The 19470-nt window shown below is 39.3% G+C and overlaps 1 protein-coding gene across 1 annotated transcript in view; it reads left to right on the forward strand.

The window, feature by feature from the left end:
* The first annotated feature begins 1 nt into the window (after position 1).
* rab40c (RAB40c, member RAS oncogene family) overlaps positions 2-19470 on the forward strand; it is a 73395-nt gene continuing 53926 nt past the window's right edge. Inside the window, exon 1 of the mRNA XM_048552177.2 lies at positions 2-626. Coding sequence (XP_048408134.1) covers positions 464-626 — 163 coding nt within the window. The 5' untranslated portion in view covers positions 2-463. The remainder of the gene's footprint in view (positions 627-19470) is intronic.

Raw genomic sequence — 19470 nt, forward strand, 5'->3', positions numbered from 1 at the left:
GTTGGAAGGAGGTGCGGGAAGAACGGTCGCTTGTCAGCGTTCGAGTTCTAGCTTCTGTCAGGAGCGCGACTTGGAGGTCTGGCCCGCCTCGCCTCTCAAAACAAAAGAGGAATTTTAGACGTTATTTGCACCCAACCCTACAGCTCCCCTTTAATTTCCTTTCAACCTCGACATTTTAGAACACTTTGCGCCGGGTTTGGGAGTCACCGCCGTTTTGCCCTCCACGGCGCCCGCTCCTCGGCCGCGGCGGGGAACGGGGTTTGCCGGACGCATGCGCGGGAGAGCGGGCTGGAGTTGGAGGAGGGAGGCTCTGCGCACGCGCACCGTGGTCTGAGGGAAGGAGTGAGCGATCACCGGCCGTCTCAACACCTCCCCCCCACCTCCTCCCCACAAAGTCCCCGGTAACTCAGGCGGCCCGGTGACCGTGAGATGAATCACAAAACCGGGCCGCTCACGGGGGACGATGATGACGACGGCGGCGGCGCCGACGAGCCAGGGCAGCCCGGTGAAAACCTACGATTACCTGCTCAAGTTTCTGCTGGTAGGCGACAGCGACGTGGGGAAGGGAGAGATCCTGGAGAGTTTGCAGGACGGGGCCAGCGAGTCCCCCTACGCCTACAGCAACGGTAAGAGTTAGTGGGGAGCCGGCTACGGCTAACCTTCAGCAGCAGCAATCCCGGCCCAGGGAATTTAAAACACTTCATTTGCCTGATTTTAAAAAAATCAAGTGTCTGCTGCATGTTTTTCTTGGATGTGGCCAAAAAATAGAAACATCTGCGATGTGATAACGGTGCGGAGATGGAGGAACACGGCCGGCCAGGCAGCGTCAGAGAAACAGGAAAATTGACGTTTCGGGTCCTGATGAAGGGTCCCGATCCGAACCGTTGACTTTCCTGCTCCTCTGCTGCCCGACCTGTGTTCCTCCAGCTCCACACTGAATCGACTCTGACTCCAGGATCTGCAGGTTTTTTTGCTATCTCTGATATGATCTGGATCAAAGCGAAACGCCATTGATTCTTGATGCTTTTGGTTTTCTCTTGTAAAATTACAGCACGGTTCATTCCCAACACTCTTCGTTTGGAAAAGTTGCAACACGGTTTCATTCCTCCAGGCTTTTAGGTTTGCCTTTGTTTTTGGAAACTTCGTACTGTAGCGTAAACACAAATGTCATTCCCCCCTCCCCCGGTTATTGTGTTCCTCCGGTCCCCGGCGTGAATTGTGGTTCTGTGTTTCCAGATTTCTATCCGTCATGCTGTTTTTGTCATGTTAATCATATAGGTTGCAATCCCAATTTAAGCTGTTCATAGAATCATACAGTACAGAAAGATATCCTCTTACATAGTTGTAAAAATTCAGTATCAAATGTCTTTCGTTATGGAACGTTACCAAAAGCCTGACCAAACTGAAGTGCGGATGATATCAAATTCTTTTGCAGGGCTCATGGGTTTAAATTAAAGAAACTAACACTCTGGATTGACATTGCAGTCCGCAGCATTTTTTTTTGTTTTGAAATTAATTAGTAGCTTTACAAAGTGATAGCTATTGATTTAAGTTGAATGTTTGGAATTATTGTATTCCATCGTGCTTTCTCAGTGTGGCTGCTGGGTTTGTTTTATTTATAGTTGAGGAATAGCAGAATTGTTTCTGTCAAAAGCTGATTGTGCATTATAGTTATGCCAGTGGCTTTAAAGTTCCCTACCTATTTTAGTTTGTGAAAGAATCATGCTTCAAAGCTGTCATAAAGGATTGAGAATGCCATTAGCAGGTAGCACAAACTTCAGTGTACGTATCTGATGTCATGTTGCTAAGTCACTTGCATGTTTGGTTAATCTCTAAATATAATTAGACTCTCACTTGTTGAGTGGCTTTTTATTAATGTATTTTATTGTTCTTGCATAACGTTGTTTCACAACAAACTGCTTTGATGGCCTTTGATATTTTGATGCACCAAGGTGCGAGCAAAGTAAAAGCAGATTACTTGTTAGCTGGATTTTTATAGTTGAAAGTGTATTTTGGTTATTGTTGTGGATGAATGCATGTTTCAATTGAAATTTTAAAGATTTAATGTGAATATATTTGACTTAATTTGAAACAGTACTAAATTTCAAGTTGGTGCTGCTTGACCTAGTATTTCTAGTGTTTTCCGTTTTTAATTTGATATTTCAGCACCTGCAGTATTTTGCTTTAATATTTCTTTGTTGCAAAATGTATTTTTTAAATATAAACTGGGAGGACAAGGCGACTAGACCACAAATGTTAATGCCCATCCTGAATAGCAGTAGCGGACTTGCAGGAGCTGATTTTGCTTTTGTGTGACATTGTTCTGACAAAGTTGTAAAAAACAAACAAGTCATTAATTGAGACAAATAAGTTCAAATGGTAGCACTTGTGATCTTGGAGCTCCTAATTGCCTCAGGAGTAGTTGCTTCTGCTTCAGCAAAGTATTGTTTTGGTTTTGAATCGGCCTTTAAGGTTTCCTGTGACATTGATTTTCATGTAATACCTGTGAAGTTGTGATTAGATGCAGACTGACCCAATTTGATCTTCGGTTAGAGACAAAAAAACTGCAGTTGCTCAAATCCAAGGTAGACAAACAGGAGGCTGGAAGGGTAATACCCAAAATGTTGACTTTTCCATTCCACCAGATATTGCTGAGCTTGTTGTGTTTCTCCAGTCTCCTGTTGATCTTCAGTTGCAAGTTAAGGTATACTTTCTCAATACCAGCATGTTTCATGCTTAAGGTGCCTGCAGCATTGTCTGCTCGTAGGCTACACAAGCCTGTATTGTATATTGAATGTCGTACATGCTGTATTATATCTACCCATGATAAAGATAGAAACTCATGTTTGTTTCTGTATTTTTGAACTGGGTATAGCAATGAGCATAACTTGATGAATTTTAGTGATGGAAAGTAAATGGGAATTGAGTGCAAGATGCTGCAATCCAGATAGTGCAGGGGCACACTCTCTCATTACTTTTCTTTTATCACTTGTATCTGCCCCATGTTTTACCATTCCAACTTGTATTTTAACCCACTGTCTAGTTGCTTAGAAAAGTTGGATTTTGTCACATGGGATTGGACCTTGACAGTGTTTAACATAGTGTGGTATCAGATGGCAAACTAAAATAGGTTTGACCAATACATTAGCTGTGTTGTGCAAGTGTTCACTTTTTTTTTCTTTTGTAACCTTCATTTGTCTAGCTCTAAGTTCCCTGGTAATTTTGTGACTGCCAAGTGATTAGACATTTGTTGTATTAAAACTTGCATTTTATAGTCACTAACCTCCTTTTAGCTCTAAGTCTTTTTTTGCTTTAGAGATGTTAGAATTAGACATGTTTCCCTGGCAACTCAATGTTTACCCATGGCCCACTTCATTAAATTGCTGCAGAGTAAAATTTCTTTTCATTCACGATGGGAAAACATTTTGTTCTTGGTGGTCTTTTACAAATTCATTTTTTTAAATGGGCATATTGACTAATATATTTTTAAAGTATCAGTTTGTTACAATCATTGTAGAGACACTTACAATCAGTGTTAACTGTTTGATTTAAAATTTTTTTTTAACTAATATGCAGATGCCTGAATCTGAAACAAAAACAGACCTTGCTGGAGAAACCCAGCATGTTTGGGAGCATTTGTGGAGAGAAAAGAGGGCCACTGAACTTAACGTCAACTCTGCTTTTTCTCCAAAGATAGAACGTAATGTAAATGCTGCCAGACTTGCTGAGCATCTCCAGCAACTTATTTTTGTTCAGTTAAGAACCTTGCTCTGTGCCTTGACTTCAGCTTCACTGTTTTTGTTTCCAAGTTTTTGTTTTAAAGCATCATGTTTTAACTTTGTTTTTACAAAAACCAAGAACTTGACTGGATGTATGATGCATGTTTTAGCAGTGGTATGGTCTTGACACTCTTTCTGAATGAGCTTGTGAATTCTCAGTTCACTCCAGACATTTGAGCTGAAAGTTTGATATTGCAGCAAAGTACCGAGTGTTGCACTATCTAATGCATTCAGGTGAGGCATTAAACCAAGGCCCTGTTTGCCCCTTCAGCTTGAAGTAAATAATCCTATTGTATTTGAAGAAAATTAGAGATGTTTCCCTGGCAACTCAATTGTTACCCATTGTCTACTTCATTAAATTGCTGCTTATTGGACATTGCTGCACATAAAGTGATCGCCCCCTTTACATTAAGAAGTTGGTGGTGTGGCAGAAACTGAAAGCAATGGCTTCTGTCTTTTTTCAATATTCAAGGATAATTTTATTCTTCCAAGGCTGCATGTTAAAGCAGAAATTCACCCAGGAGAGGTGACACTAAGTTAGAATCTGATTCTATCACATCTAGATGAAAACTATAATAATCCATGCCCCTATTATGGTCAGTATCTTTACACCCTTAATTCCAAAAGGTACCAACTTAAGTATTTCTGATACATAACAAATCATCAGGGTGGCACGGTGGCACAGAGGTTAGCACTGCTGCCTCATAGCACCAGGGTCCCAGGTTCGATTCCAGCCTTGGGTAACTATCTGTGCAGAGTTTGTACATTCTCTCCGCGTCTGCATGGGTGTCCTCCGGGTGCTTAGGTTTCCTCCACAGTCCTAAGATGTGCAGGCTTGGTGGATCGGCCATGCTAAATTGCCCATAGTGTTCACGGGTGTGTGGGTTATGGAGAATGGGTCTGGGTGGGATGCTCCAAGGGGCGGTGTGGACTTGTTGGGCTGAAGGCCCTGTTTCCACACTGTAGGGAATTGAATCTAATCTAATCAGCCACCCTGTCTGATTTGACTGTGCTCAGTATTCAGTTTTCTGTATTCATCTGGATATGGTGAGGTAAGGTGAAGCCGAGGGTTGAAGATCTTATTTAATGGAGGGAATAGGCTCAAAGGGCCAAATACACCAAGAGTTAGTTATACAGCGTGGAAACAGGCCCTTTATGGTGCCCACTCAGCTTGTTCCAACTGTCCACATTTGGTCAACATCCCTCAACCCTTCCCATCCATGTACCTATCCAAATGTTTTAAGAATAGGCGAACTCTATATTTTATATTTTATACTTTGTTTAAGCCATCTACGAGTTGGAGTTCATAATGTGGAAGGACAGCAGCATTGGCTGCATTTCACCATTAACAGTCCGTACTGTTTCAACTAAAGCTGCTTTTTCCACTCTACCTTTTCCAAGTAAGCCACATGTTCTCCAGGCTCCCTGCTGCTCCTGTCCTAAACATCTTTGTATCCCTAGTGTGTCTGCCCTGTTTCCTCTATATGCCTCTTCTCCAACTTCTCTTGCTGATCAGAGATAATGGGAACTGCAGATGTCCAAAACGTCAGCTTTTGTTCTCCTGAGATGCTGCTTGGCCTGCTGTGTTCATCCAGCTCCAGACTTTGTTATCTCAACTTCTCTTGCTGCTGGCTGACATTATAAATTGCTCTTTCATTGAGTATTGATCCTATTCCTTTCAAAACTGTCACTGTCACTGCCACCTTGCTATGTTATTAATTTTCAATCAGTAATTTGGTTTGAAATTGGGGTGTAGCAACAATATTGCAATTAGTTACTTTACACACTTTGTTTGGGCTTGAAGAAGCAAAAGACCACCTGCTTGGTAAGATAGCATTAAATAGGTTGAATGGTGCAAGTGTATAAAGATCATAAAGTCATTGAAGTCTATAGCACAGAAAGACCCCGTGGCCCATCAAGTGCACTGGTCAAAAGCAAGCACTCAACAATTCAGTCCCATTTTCTGAAACCTGAACCATAGCCTCATATGCCTTAGCGTCACAAAGGCAGATCTAAATATTACGAAAATGTTAGGAGTGATGTTCTGTCTACATTGCATGTGTGCATAGCCACTAATATAGTGATGGCATTCATACACCAATCATAGCATATACTTGTGGTTCTAGAGGCATAAAGTGAAGAAGCTTATTGCCTCTGACCTCTTGTCCTCCTACCTCTTTTGTCCATGTCACACCAATCATTATCAGATGCTTAAATTAACAGCAAGCATAGAACTGAGTTGTCAAACAAAAATGAACTGGCTCAAAACTGTAACCCAGCCCGTAATCAATATGAAAACAAAACACAGGGTAATCAAAGAAATCTGTGCAATCTCAATCTTAAGATCTCCACCTTTTTATGTGCTGTGGGATCTCCTCTGTCTCTTTCTTTCCCTTTTTTCTGTGCTTCTGTTCCCATCTTGCTCACTTTCCCCTGCCCCACTTGTCTCTTTCCACTTGCTACTTACTACTTTCAAGATCCCGCTTGATTTGTAAAGTGCTCTGAATGTTAGCATTCCATGCTGTGGATGAAGGTCTAGATGGTAAACTCCTATTTTAAAAAGGCGAACGAGCTAACATTTTGGATAACAAGGTGTGGAGCTGGATGGATACAGCATGCCAAGCAGCATCAGAGGAGCATGAAGGCTGATGTTTCGGGCCTAGAACCCCCCTTTCAGGAAAAGAAAAACATTTCAGATGTGCTCCTTGAACTGAATGCATCCTCCCAAGAAATGTACTGACGGCACAATCTCCATTTTGGATTTCCTGGTGTTCTTTGATTTCCGATTTCTAATGTTTGAATAAAAACCAAAAGAACTGCGCTGCTGTAAATCAGGAACAAAAACAAAGTTGCTGGAAAAGCTCAGCAGGTCTAGCAACATCGGTGGAAGAGAAAACAGTTAATGTTTTGGGTCCGATGACCCTTCCTCAGAACTGATGTCTAGGAAAATGTTAGTTTATAAGCAGAAATTAGGGAGGTGGATGGGGTAGGGAGTAAATGATTAGGATAGAGCCCAAAGAGAGAGAGAGAGAGAGAGACAGTTGGACAGACGAGTTGCTAACGATCAGGCTGGGATGGTGTATAGTGGTTAATGAGGCCTGCCACTTCAGTACACCACCTTGCTCCCTGGCCAACATCTGTCTTTGGCTTGCTATAGTGTTCCAGTGAAGCTCAACGCAAGCTGGAGGAACAACACCTCATTTTCTGCTTGGGGACCCTACAGCCCCCTGGACTCAATATTGAGTCCAATAATTTTAGGGCCTAAATTCTCCCATGTCCCAGCTTCCTACCCCACACACCAGGCCCTGTCACCACATAGCCTGCCACTACACACCTCCTGTTAGTCACTAGCAGTCCCCATTAACAACTATTCACCCTCCCAGCCTGATTGTTAGCAATTCCTTTGTCCAATGCTCTCTCACTCTCTAGCTCGTTTACTCCCTACCCCACCTATTTCCTGCATATAACCTGATGTTTTCCCAGCCATCATCCGTTCTGAGGAAGGGTCACTGGACCTGAAACGTTAACTCTGTTTTCTTCTCCACAGATGCTGCCAGACCTGCTGAACCTTTCCAGCAACTTTTTATTTTGTTCCAATGTCTGAAGCTGTCCCCCTTTCACTGCTCTATTTTAAAATAATTGTTCTGAAACAGACTGAAATTGCTGGAGAAACTCAACAGGTCTGTCAGCATCTCTGGGAAGAAAGCAGAGTTAGTTTCAAGCCTGTTGCCTCTTCAGATGCTGCCAGACCTGCTGAGTTTCTCCAGCAGTTCATTTCTTTCAGATCTCTGGGATCTGCAGTTCTATATTACTGAAGGCAATTATTTACCAAAGCATTTTGAAAATAAACACGCAAGAATGTTTGTTTATATACAGCATTGTGGTGATTGAACAAACTTAGTACTGTGGATGAGCTCTTGATTAGATCCTTTCCATTTCTTAATTGACTTTCTTGTATGAAAGAACTGAATTCTGACATCTGAAACAGGAATATGAAAATAGCCTTTCTAGTTTTGAAGGCAAAAACTAACCTGGCCCGTGTTAATTTGGAAACCCTTTTTATCTGGATTTAGGGTTTCACTTAGAAATTATAATCTGTTCTTCTTTGGGCAAGCTACCCAATATGTGCTTCCAGCTCTTTCTGCACTTACCATAAGACCAATGCAAAAAAGGAATATGAATAACAACATAATACAGTGCTTCCTAGACAGTGACCATAATAATGAAAAGCATGAGCTATGATTTAAATCGGGGCCTGTAAAAGCTTGAATGAAAAACTTGTGAATTCAGTAGAATTAAATACTTAATGTATTCTTAATTATTATCATCAAATCCAGCTAAATTGTTTTTATAGCATTGTTATCTCTTAAACTCTTACTACATATTTTCTCTTCAGTTTTCTAAATTACCTTCACTGACATAATTAAATCACTACTGCCTCACAGCACCAGGCACCTGGGTTCAATTCCACCCTTGGATGACTATCTGTGTGGAATTTGCACATTCTCCCCATGTCTGTGTGGGTTTCCTCTGGGTGCTCTGGTTTCCTCCCACAATCCAAAGATGTACAGGCTGGGTGGATTGGCCATGTTAAATTGCCCAGAGTGTCTGGGGATGGGTTGGTGTGGACTTGTTGGGCTGAAGGGTCTGTTTCCAGCTTCCATACTGTAGGGATTTTATGATAGCAGTTGATTTAGTGGGTAGCATTTTAAATGTTCTTCCCCTGTTTCTAGTTGCTCATCGAGTTCTGCATGTGGCACTCTTAAGAAGAAATGTGCTTGTCTGCAGTCAAAGCTTTACCTGATTAAAACAAGATAATTGTTCAATAGCATTAGATTTATGGAAAGTTTGGATGAAATTTTATTGGAACAATCTGCTGGTCAGAGGTTTGCATTAGCTTGTAATTTAATTGTTTTGTTAAACAATCAGTAAATGGATAAACCACGCATTTATACTATATGTCGTAACCACAGATAGTTACATAGCTCATTTACTAATCATATGGACAAACCAGTTTCTAAACTAGACATATTAGATGATAATACTATTGACATAGCAGTTTTGGATGCAGAAATAATCCTGGATTCTTGCTTTTTTGTTTCCTATTTACTGATCATAAATCTTGTGCAGTTTCTGTTCAGTTTGACAACTTATTGCAAAAATAAACATTTGCAAGTAGCCAAGCTTGTATTCGAGCTATTGTCAAAACTCAGTGTTTATATGGAGCCATTAGTTGTCATTCAGTATTCGTTTTCATTTCTTGTGTATGTACTGACGTGCAATGACACAATAAATCATCCTGCCAAGTAGAGGGAATTTTAGTAAGACATTCAGAATCCTGCTGTGTTTGGAATAGTAGTATGATTTGAGCCTGTGCTGATCAGCTCAGTAAACTGAAGAGCTGCCTTGTGTTGTGAAGTGCTGTGATTTGTCAGCCTTTTTAATTACTTGACTTGTATGGTTTTAATTTTTGAGTTCATCTTCATGATTTATGCACACTGTGGACTTCTGCCCATTGGATAAATTGTACCCAATTGAAAAAGCAGCATAGCATTGTGGTTCAGCTATGTTGCCAGCGCTATATATAGTCTTTTTCGTATATTATAATAGCTTCTTACTGAGGCACTTCCACATGGCAGAATGGTCTTTGTTACTCCTAAACACACTTCCTCCATAGTTGTCTATATAAAAACTGTCAAACAAGTCTGTTTGGCACTCTGGTAGTGTTTATTTTCAAATTGAGGGGGAATGAACTGCGTTGGAGAAAATGTGCTTTGTGTTCTTTGACAACTAAAAATGGAACTGCAAACAATGTATAGTTTTCATAGTCTGCTTCCTTTCTGAAATTAAGGCCAATATGAGAGTCTTAATGCTCTTTGTCGTTGGTCACTTGGCTGTCATGTTCAGTCTTTAACTTGCATTGTAAATTCATTATCCTTTTTTATCTTCAAACCTAATTATTTGTAAGTGCCATTGATTTAATATTGCATTGAAATAAACTAGGTAAAGATATGTTGTAATTGATAATTATGTTCTTTAGCTACGTTACAACCATTCAAAAAAAATGCTTAGTGGCATATTTTGTTTCAAACGTATAAACTGAAAATAGCTGACTCTTTGAGAACCTTCTTTATTTCTCTTGAGACTGTAGAATCCAATATGTGCCTTGAGGAAATGCTGCTCAATGGGTTTGGCACAGAGTTTTCATTACAGCTTCAAAAGGTTTTTTTTACAAAGCCATGATGGACTAGGACTCAAGGATTGAGACAGATGCCTCATCTGGCAGATTGAAACCTTTTTTGGCATTCTGTTCTCCACTTTCTGAAACATGAGCTCCATATAATTGAGATTTGATATTTTAATCCTACTCTAGATCTACATAATAGAAACATCTGGTCCTATTTTCTTTGCACAATCATTTGCATATCTCATTATATTGCAATTTTTTTTCTTGTTTGATATTTTGCAGTTTGGTTATAGAACAATAGACTTCCAGAGGATGTCAATGTATTTTGAGATAACGAAAAAATCAATCTAATGTTCATTTTTCAGAATGGGAGTTTGTTTTTTTGTTCAATTGTTTTTTCACAATTAGCAAGAATTTTAATAGCAGTGAAAAATATGACCAAGTAACATAAAATAAACCACACTGTTTTTGGAAGGATCTAATAATTTTAGAAAAATTGACTTCAGATCCTTTCTTTATTTAAAATCATTAAAGCTCCACTGTTAGCTTCCTTACCACCTTCCCTTTTTTAAACACAAAGATATTTCCACCTCTCTCATTCTGACCTCCACACATCCTCAATCCAACATAGTGGCCATGTTTTCAGTTGCTTCAACCTGAATCATTGGAGTCCCTGTGGATCACATCCTCTTACTTTTTAAGACAATCCTTAAAAAGCATATCTGATCAACCTTTCAATCATCTGACCCAATACCTCTCTGCATAGCTATTTGAATTTCTTAAAGTTCCTGTGAAGTAGGAACCTTGACCTTGTATGTTTATAGCCAATATTTTTGTCCTTCAGTGAATCAGTTTGCAGTACAACTTTTCCACTGTGGTTACCCTATCAATTGAGTACCATGTGCCTTTATCCTGTAGGGACTAATTTGACAATGTAGCTTCAAAACAACAGCCTGATCTAGAAGTGCTGATGTTTCGGACCTAGACTCTTCATCCATTTCTGAAGAAGAGCCTAGGCCCAAAACATCATCTTTTGTGCTCCTAAGATGCTGTTTGGACTGCTGTGTTCATCCAATTCTACACCTTTGTTATCTCAGATTCTCCAGCATCTGCAGTTCCTGCTATCTTTGATCTAGGAGTGCGACTGCTGCCTGTGCTATTTTGGAGGAAGGAGAACTGAACACCATACAGCTATGTTTATAAACTTGTACAGTGCTTCACCAGTATTGCAAAATTTGGGTATAATTGTATTTGCACAGCTTGTTTTTAAACTTGTGGTGAGAGTCTACCTCCTGAAAGTTCTTTGACAGCAATGCATAAACTGTTTGCATAGGTAAGCAGGAATGACCTGAAATTGCAGCAAGTAAGCTTGTTGTTCTGCTCTAACTATTTACGGAATATATGCCTTGAAATAGGCATGATCTGTTTAAAAGGTGAAAATAAGTGCAAAGTTCCTGTGATCTTGTTGCTAGTATTGTGCTAAAATTACCAGATATTCACTGTTAATTACATTACAAATTACTCTGTATTTTTAAAGCAATTTGTTTTGATTTAAAATCAGTTACTAGATTTCAAAAAAAGTTATATTTCTATAAAACCTGTTCTCATTGTGTTAATGCAATGTTTATTTTCCTTATTTCTTTAAAAACATTAAAGTGTCATAATAAAAGTCACACTGCTTAAGGTTTTATGTTCTGAAATATTCAGCTAATATTTGAGGCAAAAGGTGTACTTCGCATTTTAAATAGAAACTGTTCTCTCTAGGTATTCACAACATGCAGGCTATCCATTAGTGTTTGTGGTCAGGTGCTACTATGAATTTTTAATTGGTACATAAAAATAACCCGAAGGAACTGCCATTTGAGGTGTTTCGCAGCCTGGAACTGCAGGGGTGTGGGGTGGGAGGAACGAAAACTTGAATTCATACAGCACTTTTTTCATGTGGTCTGGATATGTCAAACTGCTCAATAGTTCTAATCTTGTAACTGGAATTAGTTTTACAGTTTTTGGGTGGAATGTAGGAATAACAATGATGAATTGTACAGTTTGATAGCCAGCGTTCAATTCATTTATTCACTAATGCCCGTAACACATCAAATATGATGAATGATTTGCTCAGCTTTGTTTGAGAGCTGTGCTTTGACACAGGTGCTTGAGGGTTTGTGATTTAGGTTATTGTGTAATGCATGGCATGTTTGCTTGCATTTGGTAGAATTGGGTATAGTTTGTGGCCATGTCAGCATTAAGGTGGTGACAATCCATTTAATGCGAGCTTGCAAGTATGGTATGAGTACCACTCATTCTACTTATGAAGTGTTACTTATTAGGGACTCAGATCTATTGTTAGGCATTGCCTAATGAGTAGACAGTGACAGTGGATGCTTTAGTGCATTTTTAATGTCCCAACATAAATGGGAGCAGGATTAGTTCATTTGGCCCCCATTATTCAGTATTGTCACAGCTGATCAGATTTAACTCCCGCAATATCACTAATCTCCATTTTGTTGATTAAAATCTGTCTAACTTGGCCTCTAATATATTAATGTCCATAAGACCTAAGAGTAGAAGTAAGGCTATTCGGCCCATCGAGTCCACTCTGCTATTTAATCATGGCTGATGGGCATTTCAACTCCCTGCACTCTCCCTGTAGCCCTTTGATTCCTTGTGAGATCAAGGATTTATCGATCTCTGCCTTTGAAGACATTTAATGTCCCGGCTTCCACTGCGCTCCATGGCAAATAATTCCACAGGCCCACCACACTCTGGCTGAAGAAATGTCTCCTCATTTCCAGTTTTTTAAAATTGACCCCCTCTAATTCTAAGGCTGGGCCTAACGGAGAACTTCCCAGCGTCCACCCTTTCTAAGCCATACGTTATCTTATAAGTTTCTATTAGATCTCCCCTCAACCTTCTAAACTGTAATGAATACAATCCTAGGATCCTTAGCTGTTCATCGTATGTTAAACCTACCATTCCAGTGATCTCGTGTGAATCTCCACTGGGCACGCTCCAGCACCAGTATGTCCATCCTTAGATGTGGGGCCCAAAATTGGACACCATATTCTAAATGGGGCCTAACTAGAGCTTTATAAAGCCTGAAGCACATTACTGCTTTTATATTCCAACCCTCTTGAGATAAACGACAACATTACATTTGCTTTCTTAATCATGGACTCTACCTGCAAGTTAACCTTTAGAGAATCCTGGACCACCACCTCCCAGATCCCTTTGTACTTCTGATTTTACGAATTTTCTCACCGTTTAGAAAATAGTCCATGCCTGTATTCTCTCTTTTTTCCAAAGTGCAAAACCTCCGCATTTGCTCACGTTGAATTTTATCAGCCATTCCTGGACCACTCTCCTAAACTGCCTAAATCTTTCTGCAGCCTCTCCACCTCCTCAGTAGTACCTGCCTGTCCACCTATCTTAGTATCATTGGCAAACTTCGCCAGAATGCCCCCAGTCCCTAGCCTCCCAGTGCTGTTTAGAGTTGGAAATTCCAAAGATTGACAACTTTTTTGAGAGGAGAAATTTCTTCTCCATTCTTGTTTAAATGGGATAGCCCTTATTTTGAAATTCAGGCCCATGAAGCTGTTCCAATCACATTGCTTCTCAGTCATCCCCTGAAGTCTGAAAATAGGCTAAAGCTGCTCTCTCCTTTCTGCAGTAAGTAATCCCTTCATCTCAAATCTAGTGAATGTTCACTGAACTAATTTCCATGAAAATATATCCACAATATATGCGATCTATAATGTAAGATCATAGATGACTCATTCCTGAGAACTAGGTTCTTCGTAGCTTTGCATGCTGAGACTATTAACCGATCATACATGGTGATCAAAAGCCACAAGGTGAGTGTAAGTTGGCAGCTGTCAGTGCATTTAAAGTAATTGTTTGTTAAATGTGTATCCTTTTAAAATAAAGTACTGTATAAATACAGGTGCTTTATTTTCTATCTTTGGCCTGCCAGTACCATAAGTACTGGGAAATTTTGTTTGAGTTTTTCATCTTGATATCTAAACTCTCATCTGAACTTTTGGATGACTGCGTAAGTAAAAGCTCTAACTTTCTCCTTTTTTTGTGGAGAACTGCAACACAGCTGCGCATATCAAATGTGTAGCTGATGATCAAAAAGAGTTCTGTGAAGTTATCAGAACCAATAAGAATCTCAGCTCGCTAACATAAGCTGCTGATATAGTGACTGTACAAAAGTCTGTATAAATCTTCAGTAAAAGCAAAAATACTGGAAGCACTTGGTTAATATTTTAAGTTCTGAGATAATGGGAACTGCAGATGCTGGAGAATCCGAGACAACAAAGTGTGGAGCTGGATTAACATAGCAGGCCAAGCAGCACCTTAGGAGCACAAAAGCTGATGTTTTGGGCCTAGACCCTTCATCAGAAAAGGGGTATGGGGAGAGGATTCTGAAATTAATAGGGGGAGGTGGGCCTCCCCCTCTTTCCCTATTTACTTCAGAATCCTCTCCCCATCCCCCTATTTTTTTCTAATGAAGGGTCTAGGCCTGAAACGTCAGCTTTTGTGCTCCTAAGGTGCTGCTTGGCCTGCTGTGTTCATACAGCTCCACATTTTGTCTTTAATATTAAAGCTCTGTTTTTATCTAATCAATGTTAACATGTCTTCCCCCTGCATTGTCTGATGTGCTGAGTATTTCCAGGTGTTTCTTTTTGCCTTCATTTTTCAGTTTTCTGCATCTGTAGTAGACAGGTTTGTGTTGTTGAATAGGTCAATAAATCCTGACAGATTGGCCTTTATTGCATTTATCAGAGATTACAACACATTAGCTGAGAACTGCATACTGACCCCTGTGTTTGAAATAATTTTGATAGTGGCATCTGTTTTGTTCTGCTGGGAATTGTAGTTAGTTTCTATACTCAATGATCCGCTGTCTGTGGTAAAGGTTTGCATTTGAAAAACAATCCATTCTGTACACTCATTTGAATATGTGTGCTGTCAATGTGATTCGTGTGTTTGTTGAGAGAAAATCCATACAATTTTCAAATAGTACTGTTTTGTGACTTAAGGCTTTTCTTTTTTGTGTAGATGGTGCTACACCTCAGTGATACATCTGATCTAATATGCTGTGTCTTGCAGTCCAGTATTCAGAGCTAGATCACAAACCCAGTTTAGATCTGCCTGTCGAGACATATCCCTGCAGCAGGCAGGACTTGAGACCTGAACCTGGGCCTCCTGGCTCAGATACAGACATTACCACTGTACCAAAAGAACCCACCCCCTGACAAATCCACTTTATATTCCACTACTAAAATGTTTGAAGTAAAGGTTTGTCATCTGAAACGAGTACCCTGTACTTGTCACATTGTACATTGTAACAATCTACTTGAAATTGGGAAATATTCTGCAGAAGCATTAGTGTTTCTGATGTTGTCACTTGGAGTTGTGCTATTCCAAGAGGCTTCTTTCATTGCGAATGTAGCATTGGTATGAATATTTACATTGGTAAATGTCAAGTCAGCCTTTGTTTGAAGTTTAAATCAATAATACTCAGGAATATGTTCAGTTCACTTATTTGCATACCAGCTTAACACATTTTTAGAATGAGTTGCTGTAAAATTTTATTTATAGGAACTTAGTTGATTTTGTGTTTGGGACAAAAAGCAAACAAGGTGCTTTTGTGTCTTTTGGATTTGGCAAGAGATGTGCTGCTTCACATTAGTTCCTTCATAAATGCATGCACAGTGAGCCTTCTAGTGTCTATACTAAGCATTGATGGAATGGAGTATATTAATTTGGATTAATTTTTCATTTTGAAGGTGATGGCCCATGGTATTATCACTGAACTGTTAATCCAGAGACCCAGCTAATGTTTTGGTAACTGGTGTTCAAATCCAACCACAGCAGACGGTGGAATTTGAAGTTATTTTTCTCTTTTTTTAAAGAAAGTCTGAAATTAAGAGTCTAACAATGATCATGAATTGGTTGTCAGAAAATACCCATCTGGTTCCTTCATCTCCAATTTAGAGAAGGAAGCTGCCATCCTTAGGTTATGGACCAGCAAACTCCCTTTAAAATATATGAAGATAGTATAGACCCAAACTGTTTCTTATTTTAAATGTAAGGCATGGTGTTCTAGATACAATTTGGTCAAACGACCACACTTAACAATCCATTTTTATTCTTACACTATAATTCAAATACAGACAAAAATAAGTGGCTTGATTCTGACTCTAGTTAAATGCTTAAATAGTATCTATTGACTTACTAATTAACTTCCAATGTAATCCTTAAACACACCCTTGGCAAAGGCAAATTCATTGAAAGAGATTGGCCCACGTCTACCTCCAGCAGGCAGAGGATCCTAGCTTTTAGCTCTAATAGGAATAAGAGGAGAGCCTCCACATCCAGTTTCAAGACCTCCACCGTCATTGAAGATTAAAACTTTTAAAAACTGTGGGATTATGACCTCACCCATTTAGGCTGCTTCTAATGTTCTAACATTTTTTTGAAACAAAATTTCAAGGTCTTAAACTGTTCCCTTTTTGGTTGGCTTTGGAGCAGACTGCTTGTCAGCTCTGCTTCGATCTTTCCTTCCCCTTTTAAGAAGGGACACCACCTTTTTACAGCCATAATATCACACTTAACTGCTCTAGACGATGCTGAGAGTTGAGAATCTGGGATCACAATGTAGTGGACTCTTGACTGCCCCCTAGGATGGGCAATAAATGCTGGATTTTGCCAGTGACACCGTTGCTCCATTTTAAAAAAAAGTAAATTTGTTGTGCAGTTAGCAGCTGCATGTTCTTTTTAAAGGCATTTTGATCTTTATTAGGAAGGTGAGCTTATGCAAATAATGCCATCTATGTAATTGAGTAGTACACAATTTAAATTTTAAGCAAGGCACCACCATTAAGTTTTTTTTTGTTTTAACTTACCTTTTGAATAAACTTTAACTTCAGACCTTTCTTTAATGTTGCGATGTGTCAAATTTGATAAATGCCAGTTAAGCATTTACTCATTGTGCAAGGGGAGAATGATGGATTATGGTTCTCATAATCCCTTTTTTTGGTAGTGCTGCAAAAGTTCTCACAATTGGGGGTTGCTTAGTTAGCACCTTTTTTCATTTATCTGCTGTGTAGGTGGGAGATGAGTGGCGTGCAAACCTGTAAAATGAACCACAGAACTCTGTGTTTTTCTATTCTCAGTTTAAGATGAGGACAGCTGGGCACACCAGTTTGCTTGCAAATCTCCTGCAGCTGTGTTGCAGCCCTATTCCCTTCCCACATCTTTGTTTTACAAATCTACACTGTTCTCTTATGATCCAGGCACTCTTGAGTGCCTGTCACAGTAGATGATTTAAATTAGAAATTTGTCACTTTAGTATTTTTCCCCAATTGTGTATCAAGAGTTTTTTAGTTTGCCAACAACAGAGCTTTTTTTTTGTATTCTTGTGATTTTGATTATTGGTGTTTAAATATTGTCAAAGATCAAGTAAGATTTAATAGATTAAAACAATTAACGATGGCCATCCTCGGGTCTCTATCAGTTATTGGTAAATTTGTTTTTGGAATGTGAAGTACATCCTGTTGCTGGAGTGCAAATTCTGAGCATTTGGTGAACAAATTTTGTTCCAAGGTTTATTTTTATCTTGATCTATGGCATCATTTGATTTTGTATTTTTTGCAGTAAACTCATGCAGCATCCTAACAAAAATGTAGACAAATAACAGTAGGAAAGTTTTTTTTTAGTTCATGGCTTATAACAGCAGTCAAAACAAACTGATTATTGATCTATACAAATCAACATTCCTCCATTGCTGTCAGAAATCGTGGAAAGGAGCATTCAATAACACAGCCTTCAGCTGGGTTTAAGTATGCCATAGCAGTTTTAATCAAGAATCACTAGATATTTTTGTTTTTCATTTGTGAAAGAAGGAATATTTAATATAGAATTGAAATATGTTTGAATACCTGTATCAAAAATAATCCTAAGGAAAAATCACTTGCTTTGAACATCCATTAAAAATAAATCCTCATGTATTTCACCACTTGCAGTGATTTTAAAATAATATGAATTCATTCACCAGATGAGGGCATCATTGGCTAGGCCAGCATTTATTGCCCATCTCTAATTGCCCAAGGGGCAGTTCAGAGTCAGCCACATTGGTGTCACATGCAGGCCAGACTAGGTAAGGACGATAGTTTCCTCCCTAAAGGACATTAGCGAACCAGGTGGATTTTTCAGACAATCAGCACTGGTTTTCTGGTCATCATTAGTCTTTAGACTTTAATTCCAGATATTTAGTGAATTCAGATTCCTCCATCTGCTGTGGGTGGGATTCAGACTCCCATCCCCAAAACATTACCTGGGTCTCTGAATTAACAGTCCAGCGATAATACCACTCGATCATTTGATAAGAGCTGAGCTAGAGATTTTGTTTGTCCAGTACTCTGTTCTTATTAAGCAAATTTTTTTAATTTTTAAACAAGACTTCTGCAAATATATTGTTTAATATTGGCGCAAACATTGGTGCATTTCTTCCAAGGAGCAGTACTCCTTTTAAGTACAATGTAGCAGTACAAATGTTCCCATTTATGTCATATTGCACTTTTTTTTGGCTCCGCTGAGCCCAGCTTTAGCAGAACTCCATACAGCACCGTGGTTCCTAAGTCTGTCAAAGCGTAGAGTCGCAGCAAAGACTGATATGTCTTGTTGTTTTTGGCTCTTGCTGTTATGTAGTAAGGTTTTTTCTTAAAGGTCTCATTTTTGGATGAGTAGAGTGGATAAGCAAATGGGTAGCATGGTTGTGGGGTCGGAGAATTGGAGACTTTTAGTATGAGCCGTTTGTGGAGACAGATGTCAGTTCAGTATTTATCCAGGGATCAGATTACATTTAAATCATCTAATTTCCTGGGTAACTGAAAGGTATGTTGAAAGTGTCCAACTCTAACTCTAGAAGCAAGGAGATTTATCCATCAAACTTGAAACTTCCCAGGCAATTCCTAAGTAGGCCAATAATTGATCATTCTTACAGGGTCTTGATGGATGTCTCTGTCAAATGTGTGGTTTTCGATCTGGACACTGGATGATTTGGACCTGTAACTTGAAGGCAACTTCACCAGCATTCAGGAAAAAGACAAAACTTCCTTTGCATATATTTGGCAACTGCGTTGTGTATTGTGCACATTTTGAAAGGTTGCCTCTGAAAGAAGTCTGTATTGTAGTAGTGAAATTTTATTTGTGATAAAGCCTTCTTCAGATATTCCAAAAATCATGTTAACTCACTACCTAAGTGAACTTTTCAAGCTTACTGAAATGTATAAAAGCCATTATAGCTTGAGGCAGAATGTTTGGTTTTTTAGTAAATTAAATAAAACCTTCCCAAGTTTTCAAAATTTTATATTGCAGCCAAAGCCCCCAAATTAATTTTTAAATCTTCTTTTGAAGGCCTACAATTAAACACAATCACTGAAAACTCCAGTCATTTCTCCTAATTTGGGTGATCAATTTATGGGAGGTGGGCCTGGA

The sequence above is a fragment of the Stegostoma tigrinum genome, chromosome 23 (genome assembly GCF_030684315.1).
Source record: "Stegostoma tigrinum isolate sSteTig4 chromosome 23, sSteTig4.hap1, whole genome shotgun sequence".
Classification (NCBI taxonomy): domain Eukaryota; kingdom Metazoa; phylum Chordata; class Chondrichthyes; order Orectolobiformes; family Stegostomatidae; genus Stegostoma; species Stegostoma tigrinum.